Source organism: Tasmannia lanceolata, unplaced genomic scaffold, assembly GCF_043159265.1.
Source record: "Tasmannia lanceolata isolate RefF3 unplaced genomic scaffold, GAP_Taslan_0.1 ptg000008l, whole genome shotgun sequence".
Classification (NCBI taxonomy): Eukaryota; Viridiplantae; Streptophyta; class Magnoliopsida; order Canellales; family Winteraceae; genus Tasmannia; species Tasmannia lanceolata.
This window is the reverse complement of record NW_027518685.1, coordinates 7,505,180-7,518,207: the sequence shown is the minus strand read 5'-3', so window position 1 is coordinate 7,518,207 and position 13,028 is coordinate 7,505,180. Positions and strand designations below refer to the sequence as shown.

Here is a 13,028-nt window from a genome sequence, read left to right as displayed (position 1 = left end):
GTTTGGATCTGGCCCCACTGTTTTTAGGACTGTATGTGCATGCATGGCCTTCCACCATACAATTTCTCGCTGAGTCAACCTCTCTTGAAGAGAGATTATATGATGAAAGGGCGTACAGACACGTACTCTTCATCCCACACTTGATATTGGATCCAACAGAAGCCCATTTTTTGAGAAGCTGTTGTTGGATCAAATATCAAGGGTGGTGCGGGCTTCCATCTTACCACCTTCACATGTTTGTACACCCGTTCATCATATAATTTCTCATTCTTAAGGGTGGCTGCTTTCAAGTAAGGATACGTGCTCTTACGCCCCATTCACCATATAATTTCTCCTCACTTGAATTATATACCTAGCTTCTACAGTCAACGTTGCAATCTTGCATGGTAAATATACCATCATACATGAGAGAGAGAGAGAGAGCATCCATCCATGACCATGGGCATGGCATGGTGTTCCGTGCAGGTATCACTTTTCTCTGGCATATTTAAACCAGAAGAGCGCCAAGTTTCAACTCACTCTCCTCCAACTGGTCCGATGGCCATCCCAAAACCTTCTCTCACCGACCATCTGTCACTCTCCCTACCCCCCTCCTCTCCCTCCTCTCCCTCTTCTCCCCTCACCTACTCCCTTTTCCTTCCCTCTCCACGCGTGCATTCCCCTCTCTTTCCTCCAAACTCCATTTTCATTTACATTTTCCCAAATCACTACTCCACACACCAAAACCCCACTCTTCTCCTCCTTCTCAATGGCAAACACCAACCCCAACAACACTCCCACTATTAGAAACACTCCACAAAACCAAACCCATGAACTAAACAGAAACATGGACTTTGGTTTTTCTCTCCCACCTCCATTTTCCCCTCCTTTCATCCCCTACCCAACCCACCATGATGAAAACCATTTTCCATTCGTATCCACTGATTTTCCTCCAATCTTTCCTGTTTACCCTGTCCTTGATGAACAGAGCTCAAGCTCCTTAAATTTCCTAGATGGGTTTTTTCCAGACTTGCCTTTAATAACTCCAGAACCACTAGTGGTTAAAGTTAAAGAGGTTGTTGCTGTCCAAAGCAACACTGAAGGTTTGGCTAAAACTTGTATTTTGGAGAGGGAATGGGGATCGTCTATTACAAAGGCAGCTCGAAGCAAAAGAAGGATTGCGAGGAGGAACTCATCTAACTTTAGATTTGGCCAAAGGAATTCCTTCTCTTGGGCTTCTTGTCGCCCTAGTAGGAAACGTGCACCCTTGGTTTTGTCTGAGAACTTACTCCGAGACATTATTTCTCATTCCAACCCTGATAACAAAGTGGGTTTTCTTTCCCTATAACTCTTTTCTAATTTTTGTTTGTCATGTTCTTCAATTTGTTTTCTAAATATATATGTGTACTTTGGAACAGAAGCTGAGCTTTCTACTACAGAAAGAGCTGAGGAACAGTGATGTTAGTTCCCTTGGTAGAATCGTTCTCCCAAAGGTATTTTCTTTAGCCTTTCTCTTTTACTCTTTTCTAAATGAGAAAAATGGGGAAGAACTTAAAAGATGTTACGTGATTTGCTTAGAACAAAGACCCTTGCAGCCAATAACGAACCCCTGACTTCTCGATCCTTGTAAAAGTAGCCTTATTTTATTACAAAATATAATATTTCCAAATAATCGAATTATCCTAAAAATCGGATATTTGACTTAAAAACACTGTGTGTGTTTTTTATTTTAATTCTTCTTATATTCTGAATTGTTTTTATATTAAACAGAGAGACGCAGAAGCGAACCTCCCATTCCTGTTAGTGAAAGAAGGCATACAAATTCCAGTGAGAGATACAGATTCTCCTAGTGTCTGGATCATGAGATACAGGTACTATACGTACATTTATACGTATTAAAAAGATCATATACGCGTATAAACACACATTTCTTGGCTTGTTTTCTGAATTCATATCTGGGTTTTATACAACTAATTTTTAGGTATTGGCCAAACAACAAGAGCAGGATGTATGTGTTAGAGAACACAGGTAATTAATTAATTTTTCTCTGTCAATCTCAAAACAGAGAAACACTTGGTTTAACCTTGTGAAAATTTCTAATCTCTCAATCTCACTCTCTGTAACAGGGGATTTTGTTAAGCAGTATGATCTGAAAAGTGGAGATTACGTCATGTTCTATCAAGATGAAGGCAACCACCTCGTAAGTACCTTGCTTTCTCTACTCTTTCATTGATTTTTTTTTTTTACTTGTTAGCTGCATTTTCTAGTATACGAGACTACTGACTGAGAAACAAACCAAAGGCGTTAGTCTGGTGCACCATCCATGTGGCAACATTAGATAATGACTTCACGTGGGTGTGACTAATCAAACCATCTCTGTTTTGGTTTTTCTCCCCGAGAGGAGTGGGGAAGTCTAATAAATAAGCATCTAAGTATGAAATGACTGTAGTGCCCTTGTATTTGCTTTTGGAAAGAGCTAATGTAGAGGAAAAGATAGTGGAAGAAATAGGGCGACACGTTTAGAATTTCAGAGGGGTAGCTTTGGTCATCTGTTATCTTACCACCCTCTTGTTTTGGTAGTACTAGTACAACTTAAATTGTACTACCAAGAGAGGCGCACCATAACTTCTTTTGGTGCGGCAATATTGTTATAACTTTTCCACGTGTTAACAACCTGCTGACATGGCGGGTTGGGTGTTTTTTGGAGGCAAGTGCCACCTTTTGAGGTCACGCGTTTTGATACCCACACCCAAATATGCTTCATAACTAGAATCCATCCTACTTGGGGAAATAAACAAAACCTACTTTTTTGGCATATAAATCCCTAACCTTCAAAATATTTTCTTATTAGTCACTGAAAATTATGAAATGTGCACAAGGTTGAACTACTTTTTGATAAAATATTTCAAAAAGGTCCTTAAAAAACTAGCCTCACCATTTCTCATATAAAAAACGATTTTAATTTCACTAGGATGCAAAAGCAAGTGTTTTTTAGGCATAAAAGCCATGCTGGATTTCTTTTTCTTTTTCTTTTTTAAGGCAAACATTGAAGTCATGCTGTTATGTTAAGAGTCAATCAAAGGGTATTTTTGTAAATAAAAGGTTTTTGGATATCTATTGTAAATATTTGGGTAAAACAGGATTATTGATGACCAAAATGGTAGGAAGGCGCACAACTAAAATTTAGAAGATTTGCAATGCATGGCTCATCCATGATGAGGCTCAAGGGATGAATACTATGGATCAGACATGTAGCTTTTGCCTCCATGGACACACACATGTAGTAGAGTGTAAAGTTCTCCTAAAGAACATTTACTGTCTTTAGTGAGATGGTATTAGATGTTTTTAGTCTAATTAAGGATGACCAAAAAGCCATGTTCAGGTGCATTGAAGGAATGAGCTACGTACACCACTAATTAAAAATGCTTAAAGGCCAACTTTGCTTTGGGCCTGGCATTTGAGATCACACGTCTGATAAGTAATAGGTCCTAGATTAGGCAAGGGACATGAAGAAAGGAAAATTGAAGGAGGCGATGACCGCCGAGAATATGTGCTTTTGGAAGATTCAAATCCGAGGACGGATTTGAACCAACTCGAGGAGGCTGATGTGGCCCAAATCGTAGGGCATACATTCGAGAGAAAGTGGGGAAAGGCTAAACATGCCCAAGTGGGTCCACTGACATATTCGGCATCTCCAATAGTGATCGTTGATTATTTGATTGTCTCCGCACATATCATTCGTTGGATCGCTTTTCATTCTCATGCATTCCAATTATAGCAGATTTCACAAAGAGAGGCAACCGTGAGACTTTCCGTTCTCCCGCATACCAATTAGGGCTGATTTGTTTCGATATTTCTACGTGCCAATTAGATGGATTTATTTCCATTTTGTTTCATGCCAGTTAGGATAGATTTAATTCTATTTCCATGCATGGCCAAATAAGGAATATGTCCATTTCATGCGTAGCTAAATAAGGACATTTAGGATTGAGTTTGCTTTCTAGGTTGCTTTAATATGAAGTGTCAATTTTATATGTTTCTTTTTGCTTGTATGAGATTCCATTTTTAGAATCCCTCCTAATCTATAAAAGAAGGTGGATAAGACATGTAATGGGGACTTTTGATTTAATTATGAAATTAATGAATTGAAGAGAAATGTCCATTCTTGGAATTTTATTTTTCTCTCTATTTTGCTATCGTAGGACTACGATTTTTAATTCTTTTGATTTATTTTCACGCTTTTGTTGTATGCGACTGCATCATCTGGTATCAGAGCTTGAGTCTGCGATCGAGCGTGATGGCACCAAGAATGGGGCAGATGGCTCGAGTTGCAGTTCAAGATGCGATGGAAAAATCCCAAGAAGAGATCCTAGCGTTTAGGAGGCAAGTGGAGGAACTCACGGGATAATTGAGATCGACCAATGCTTCTTCCCAAGCCAGAGATGACGGACGTAGACGCCATAAGCCAACGTCAGGGATATCTGCCGCGACGACCAACGAGGGCTGAGGCTATCGGAGGCAATTCCAAACATTGGGAATCAGGTCTCAAGATTGGGAAGGTAACACCAGACTTGAAATCATTATATTGTTACTTAGAGCAAGAAATTGTATATTGGGAGTCACCGTGAGAAATTGTATATTGGGAGTCACCGCCAATCTACAATGAATATTCCGATAATAGATATTTAATCCTTCTTAAAAGTTTAGACAATGAGTTTTTGCCTTTCAAGGAAGATCAAGTGATCAATAAATCACTTGAAGTGATGGTTGATGAGGGCCATAAAATAATAAACGAAGGACCAAGAGATATTAGATTTGACAGCAAATTAAGGGGATTAATAAAGATTGAAAAGATGGGTGAATGAAAAAATATTACGTCAATTTCTTTATCAGTTTATCTTGATCCAAATTTTATTAGATCTTATATGGAAGTCTACGGCGGTTACTCATAGCGTCAAGCTCATTGAAGATCAAGAAAGAATATATTTTTATCTCGAGAATTATATAATGTGGTTGGGACAATTTCAGTTAATGATCTTCCTTCGTTACTTCAAAATTCGAGGACGAGTATTTTTTATCCATGGAAGAATGATGAAGGCGAGGACCACCGAGAATATGTGCTTTTTGGAAGATTCAAATCCGATGACGGATTTTCTCCAACCCGGGGAGGCTGATGTAGCCCAAATCGTAGGGCAAAAATTATAGAGAAAGTGGGGAAAAGCTAAACATGCCCAAGCGAGTCCACCGACATATTCGGCATCTCCAATAGTGACCGTTGATTATTTGATTGTCTCTCCACATATCATTCGTTGGATCGCTTTCCATTCTCATGCATTCCAATTATGACAGATTTCACAAATAGAGGCAACCACGAGACTTTCCGTTCTCCCGCATACAAATTAGGGCTGATTTCTTTCAATTTTTCTACAAGCCAACTAGATGGATTTATTTCCATTTTGTTTCATGCCAGTTATGATATATTTATATCTATTTCCATGCGTGGCCAAAGAAGGAATATGTCCATTCCATGAGTAGCTAAATAAGGACATTTAGGATTGAGTTTACCTTTTAGGTTGCCTTTAATATGAAGTGTCAATTTTAGATGTTTCTTTTTGCTCGTATGAGATTCCATTTTTAGAATCCCTTCTAATCTATAAAAGAGGGTGAACGAGACATGTAATGGGGACTTTTGATTTGATTATGAAATTGATGAATTGAAGAGAAACGTTGTTCTTGGAGTTTTCTTCTATTTCTCTCTATTTTACTATCATAGGACTACGATTTCTAATTCTTGTGATTTATTTTTGCCCTTTCGTTGTATGCGACTGTATAAAAAATGAGACGGGTTATGCTTCCTTTGTCATTATTGCCTTGGTGGACTCAGATGAAGCTTCTGCTTAGGACAATTTGTTCGATGTCCATCACTTACATGAGCATCTGTAAAAGAAGATTACTCACGGAAATAGGTCACTTCTGTGAATTCATGAGAGCGCTCATATGGACTAGGTGCATTTTTGGTCAGCATTTGAGTTTGTTGTTCTGGTTAAGGACTCTAGCAATATGGGACCTGCGCAGTTTTGGACCTGGCTTTGACCCATATCGGGGAGCAGGTTGATAAAAGAGAGGAAGAGTATTGAACTTGACTTTGACCCGTATTGGGCAACAAGTTATAAAAAAAAAAATAGATTTTCAAAATCCGGGTCGTTACACCCTTTCTTTTGATTATAAGAGAGGACATTAAATGTGTGTCCCGACCATGTTGAAGGATAGGTCTATGCAATTTGCCATATTTGGACACGATTTATTATACATTTTTCGCGTGAAGCTTATGTTTGGGGTTGTTTGCTCTTTGTTCATCACTGGTTGCTCTTTGTTCATCACTGGTATCAACTCTCATGAAATTATATTACTCTATAAGGGTTAATGATGCCCTGCCACACATCGCTTTCTTCCTCACATTCTATTATATTTTTTTTTTACTTGAAGCTTTTGCTTGAGGTTATTCATATGAATTCTCCACTATGAGTACGATTGACCGCCAAAGGAGATGATTCTATCAAGCTCAATGATGCTTGTCACACTTATAAGGGGCACATTAAATGTGCACGTGGGCCCTGCTGGAGGATGGCTTCATGTCATTTCCCTTCATTAGACTAAGCTATTTATAAATTTTAAATGTGAAGCTTCCGCTTGTTGTTGTTCATTCAGAATCTCCATAACTAGCATAATCATTCCCCGAAGTAGATGCATCTATCAAGCTTAATGATGCCCTACAACACATTGTTTTTTTATTCATCATCTTTGGTGCCTTGCTTTGATTATAGCAGCGTGGATTAAACATGTACGAGACATTATTCAAGTTTGAGTCCACACCAATAAAATAATCGCCTCCATAAGGGGGTGACTCAACCATACTTTACGATGCCCTGTGTCACGGGGACACAGTCGGTATTAATATTTAGAACTGCTCAGAATTGCCCTTGTCTCGTTGCGTCTTCAAAAGTATGTCACAAGAGCACTTTTGGTGGGCACTCCTGGTTGAGAGGGCTAGGGTGCAACTCAAGTCGGGTTGGGTTGGGTTGATTCCAACCCAGAAGAGCTTCAAGCCAACCCTAACCTAACCCGAGCCCCAACCCATGGAGGGTCAACCCAAACCCAACCCGCCCCAAACACCAAGCCAAAGAGGAACGGAAGAGAACATGAGAAATCTATAAAAAGACCAAAAAAATAAATAAATGATATTGGACCTCAAAAACAGTCGTGGGTTGGGGCCAGTTGGAATTGGTGACTCCCTTCCCCTTCCTCTAACATCCTTCCGTTGGAAACTGGCGATGCACTTCCGTTCTATGCGAAAAAACGGCAAGAGAGAAGAAGAAAAACTGAAAATATCCTTAAAGAAAGAGGGAAAAATAGATACCTTGCCATGCTAGATGTCGGTTTTTTTCTGTTATTCTTCCTCTTCTCCTAGGGCTTGGTTTCTTTCGTAGAAACTAGTTCAAGACATAAGCAGGAAAGCGGTAAAGGTTAAAAAAAGAGTGGTTTTTCAGTGTTGATTTCCAGTTTTGCAATTTTTTAAGTACATGGGGACAATTGGATAGCATAAAAGTAAAGGTAAAAAAGAAGAGTGTTTTTAAGTATTGCCCTTCAATTTTTGGTTATGTAAAGCAGTAAATAAAGGGGCTATGGGAAATGGGAAGGAGGACATGGGATTTTTGGATTTTTAGGTTATTTAAAGCAATAAATGAGGGTGCACTTGGGTTGTCAGTGATTTGTATCAGGACAAGCGAGAAATTTCATCTTTTTGCCTTTTTTCTTTCTTCTTCTTCTTTTTTTTTTTTTTTGATGACGAAGGATGTCTCCACCCCCTTCGGGAGTAGGAGTAGTCCATACGGATACACGCAACGACCCACTCACCACGGGTATCAGGTAAGTTGGGGGCGGGATTCGAACACTCGTCAATAGAGAGCAAACCCATGACTTTATGCCGAAGAGCCAACACCTCGGTAGGTAAGTTGAGTTGGTTATGCGTAAAAGGCTAAAAATATAAAACAATGAAAATTTCAAATTTCGTCAGGTTTCTATTTAGGTTGAGTTGCTTGAGACCCCACCCGAATTCTGTCGAGTTAATTTTTTTTTTTCAGCCCGAACCCAACCCAACCGACCTGACAAAAGTTTAACCCAACCTGCCAAAAATTCAGGTGAACCCGTCAGGTTCGGGTTGGACCCGACCCGAGTAGCACCCCTAGAGAGGACTGGTCGCTCAAAACCACTAGGGGAGTTGGCTCCGTGACATGCTAACTTCCCTTGGGCCCACCAGGTTGTGGGCCGAAACCTTGGCAGTTTGCTTGTGAGTTGTGCGTGGACTTGCTTGTGCATGTGAGGCACAACGAGAAATCATACTGCAACTCATGGGCGTGCCCTAAGGGAGCTTTGAGTGAAAACTGAGATTTTTCCAAAGAGATGCTCCAGTTTCTTTGGTCGAGGAAGGGGGCCAAAGACGACGCATATTGGGTCGGTTCCCACTTGCATTTCATGTACAAACGGTGCGGGAGGCTACTATGATATTTTGACTTCCACACTGCGGCACGTCTTATGGGTAGGGTCTTTTCATGAGTTCACGCAGGGTGGTTTCAGCCGCCCTTGCGAGGTGCAAGCCTTGCAGATTAATCCATGGGGTATACTTGGTTCTTGGATGACCAAGCCTTTGGGCTTGGTGGATTGGGGTGTAGTAGTACATTTCCTCATTCCTTTGGGCTTCAACAATCCAAAAGGTCCCTCGATTTGGTGGTGTGAGGGCCTAAGTCTTTGGGCTTAGTGAAGCAGAGCGTGGCTGGACCCAGCCTAGCTTCAAGACCGTTGGAGTTGTCGTCTGGGACTTCTGTCCTATGGATTGGTCCATGGCATAGGTCTATGCCTTGAGCTGCCGGGTCGAAAGACTTGGCGGATTTGTGCGTGGCATTGTCATGCCTCACACTAGATGGACTTTGCACTGGCTTTAAGGCCTCATGTTCGATGTAGACTGATGACAAGAGTGGGTTCAAAGTTGGGCACGGCATGGCCAAATTTAGTAGCTCGTTGAAAGGCTTAGTGGTCGTGAACAAAGTATCAAGAGATGCATGACAAGATTCTAGCATAATAGCTCTCGTTGAACAGCTCGAAGATTGTCTGCACAAATAAAACATCACTAGGTGTTGAGGTGAAGGGCCTTCAGGGCCTTTCACATGTAAAGGCTGGCCTTAGCATATGCATAGGTTGGGGAGCCGCACGGGTTTGTCTACTGCGAAAACAAAAGGCTCGTGACAACTGTCACACCTTATTGGATGAGTCTTCTTCCTTTGAAGTAAAAGGGCATTTTAAATGTACGTGCTAGCCATGTTCAAGGTTGGGTTCATATCATATACCTTCTTAGGACACGAATGGTATGTTCGCCTATCTCTGTGAAGTTTTTAAGTAACTCGGTCATTGGTTGGTACGTTAACTCAAACATTAGATTTTAAGTAGGATTTGCTTAATATTTCACTAGGAAAGTAGTTTTTTTTTTTTCCAGGATTTAGTATTTAGTTTAAAAGACAAGTGGGTTTTGATCATTTTCCTCATATGTTTTTGTTTATTGTCATTTTTTTACACTTAATTTTTTCTCCTCCACAAGATCAATACCGCACATCTTGTGGTTTTTCCTCTTCTACAATATTCTTACCACATCTAGTAGTCCAGCCAATATACATGTACCAAATGCACATGTTTGAGACTAATTTAGGGCCTCTTTGAATTGGATACCACACTTGTTTACACATACAATTGGGGCTCTAATAATTAATATTATTGGTCGCCACATTTTATACGAGGTATTAAAAAGTATTAATTACCAGATAGGTGTTGTCTATCCCTCCACCCCTAGCCATGTGACACTTTTTTTGTCTAATTCTAACACTGCCCACCCCACGCTTCTAGGCACCAGGTTCTATACCTGTCTGGCTAAAAAGGAAAAAACCACTACACCCTCCTACTGCTACTACCAGGAGGGAGTCGATTGGTGCTACTATGCTTACATCTACCATTGGTGCCACTATTACTGTAACGCCCAAGTCTATGATTGAACATGCGTATCAACAAAAAAAGCTTTCTCAAAATCTGTAAATTTGTTCATGGTATCTAAGTAATCAAATCCCTTGATTAGGGAATTCAAATAAGGTCCCATTTGGATGCTGAGAAGATTGTGATTTGGATTTCTTACATTTGCAGACCTTTTTTCCGTTGTGATATGGATCAGGATCAAATCCTTGGATATCCAAATCAGCGACTGACAGTGAAAAAAAAATCAGATTTCCAAATATGCTGTGGAAATAAGTAATTGGAAATCCACGATCTGGCAGTTTCCTTCACCCTCTTTGCTCCTCAACCTCTCCCCTCCACTAGGAAGTACCCCCTCTCCCTCTCTGTCTCCCTCAACATGAGCTGGCTGATCTACTCATTTTGTATTCAAAACTCAAATCCAATTCCAAATACAAAATATGAGGTATCCAAACGGGCCCTAAAGGAAAATCTATACAAGGGAGGTGTGATCCCTTGATTGAGGATGACAAATAAAAACTAATCTATACGAGGTATCTATCAAAATGGAAACAAACTATGCAAGGAGAACGATTGTTGCATGTGCTACAACAAATTACACTGAAACTGAAAAGCATTCCATATGTACCTACACATAGTATGTACTTATATACAACATGTGCTTTGAACAACATTATTATACTTGTATATACTTTGAACAAAGTTCCCTAAAAAGGTACTCTCTTATATCTTATGTCACCAGATTTTTGTATTAATTATTAGAAATAAGGAACAATTATGGTTCTAGCTGTAATCATGTGTGTGTTTGCATATAATCTAATACACATATATAGTTATTTTGTATAATTATATATGCAAATATTGGTTATAAGTAGTTTTATATATGTAATAGTTAATAGCTTTCAAAGTGGCCTTAGTGTGCAATTTACAAATAAGGTTATCTTATAGTAATCTTATTTGTAAATAAGGGCGGTTTTGGTGGTATCCAACGTAAGGTCCTCTTTGAATACCACCAAAATCGATATCTAAAATTGGCACTTATTTGCAAACAAGATTATTTTAAGTTTATCTTATTTGTAAATTGAACATTAAGGCTTCTTTGGAAACCATTGAGTTTATAACTTATAATACCATTATAAATATTATTATAAATATTACTTATAGGCTGCCGATATTGGCACTACCATTTTTAGTAATTGCACTAACTTCTTGTCTTTTATTATGTAAACTGCTGTCAAAGGTTACTACAGATCCCAAAGAGCTTTTAGAAGCCACTTAAAACATAAAAGACAAACTGAGTTTGTGCAATTATTAAAACGTGGGAGTGCCAATAGCAGTAGCTAGCCTACGTCTAATACCATTATAAAACTGTTGATATTCTCACTACCATGTTTTGATATTGGGCTGACCCCACCTTGTTTCTTTTTTAATTGGCTGCTAAGAGCTTTTTGGGAATTGTAATGAGTTTCGGCCCATTATCGTGCATGGCAGTGCTAATATCAGCAGCCTATAAATATTATTAGAAAACAATCCTATGCTAACTTCAAAACCTTATGCTTATATGATCATATGCAAGTCATTTTCTTGGTCGATTTTGAAGCCAGGGCCTGCAGTGAGGCAATTGCCTTGATACCATGTGAAACAACCAATTACTCTAAAAGCTTTAGCTGTTAGAGTTGGTGTTATTTAATCATTCATACTTTAACATAGCAATATAAAGGGCCAAGTGCCAATATCAAAATAAAGGATTGCAGGTTTCACTGTCTCAGCATCCGAAAGAGAAGTGAAAGAAAGTGTTGTAAATTAGCATTACAACATGCATTTTGATAACAGACCAGACAAACTTTCTTTAACATTGGGCTCTCTTTGTGCAAGAGAGCAGTTCATCTCTGCTAAGAAAACAGAAAAACCACCTCCAACTGATTCAACGGAGGGAGAACCCAGTACAGAGAAGACGAAGACCGGTGACTCTTCAGATAAGAAATGCACTGGAGGAGGCGACGGGTCGTCGGACAATCTTACCACCGCCGATAGCCTTACCGCACAGCTGGCAGCCGCGGTCATGGACTCATCATCTTCTAAGGATTCAGTGGAGCCAGAGGAAATTGAAATGTGTTTAGATCCTCCGATTATCGATGACTTTCAGCACTGTGACTTTGATCAGCTGGAGAAGCTTCCTGACTTTGAAGATTGTGATCTCTCTCTGTATGATGACATGGTGGACGAAGACATGGTGGAGGGAAGTGGGGAGAAGGATGTTGAAGGGAAATGATTTTTTTTATGGGTAAGCTGGGATTAGAGAAATAAATGATGCTGTGCTTTGTTTTCTGGACATAGTGATATGTTGTTTGTATTTGTGTTTTTGGGTTTGGGATTTTGGTTTATGGGAAGAAGAAATTCCTTGTATTTTGGGGGTGTTTGGGGAGCATGGCTGGTGTTTAGAAGAAAAAATAGCAAAGCTAATAACTCTAGTTTTGCATGGAATAAGGATGTTTTCTGGTCGGGGTCCTGCCTAACCCCAGCTTACCCATAAAAAAAATGGATGTTTTCTATGGGACCTGTTGATTGGTCCAAATGTCTAAATGGTAAGGCCCTGTTTTGTTCGCAGAAAAATATTTCTTGTGGATAATTTTTTTCTTAAGATTTTTTTCCACAATAGAGGAGAATGATATGATTATGGCTTATTTAAATAGATATCATTGAAATTGAAGGTCCCTGTAGTTAAGTAATGTAAATCCAAGCAGAGAAGATGAGGCAGATGCAATGGATGCTCAATTCAATGGGATGAAGAGGGAAGAGAGAGCGCTTTCAATTGATTCCAATAAACAATTACTTGGGCTACAGAGGGTTTTCTACTCTTGTTAAGAGGCTCTCAGTTGTGTGTTTTCAAGATGGATCTCTTATTAGGCCCTGTTCGTTTTAGATGGATTATGGTATGGGCCAAATGGACTCAAAATTACATTTAATTTCAGGATTTT

General features: G+C 39.5%; 1 protein-coding gene across 2 annotated transcripts; it reads left to right on the top strand.

Moving 5' to 3' along the window:
• Positions 1–571: 571 nt before the first annotated feature.
• Positions 572–12,760, top strand: LOC143882633 (B3 domain-containing transcription factor LEC2-like). Of its 2 annotated transcripts, none has more exons than XM_077386097.1 (6): positions 572–1,306; positions 1,398–1,472; positions 1,750–1,850; positions 1,961–2,007; positions 2,106–2,179; positions 4,253–4,693. In XM_077386097.1, exons 1-6 carry the CDS (start codon positions 749–751, stop codon positions 4,385–4,387), a joined length of 990 nt encoding a protein of 329 aa, XP_077242212.1. In that variant the 5' UTR covers positions 572–748; the 3' UTR covers positions 4,388–4,693. The 2 variants fall into 2 exon arrangements, with proteins under 2 accessions (XP_077242212.1, XP_077242211.1); XM_077386096.1 differs by lacking the exon at positions 4,253–4,693 and adding an exon at positions 11,933–12,760 and having other exon boundaries at positions 590–1,306.
• Positions 12,761–13,028: the final 268 nt, after the last annotated feature.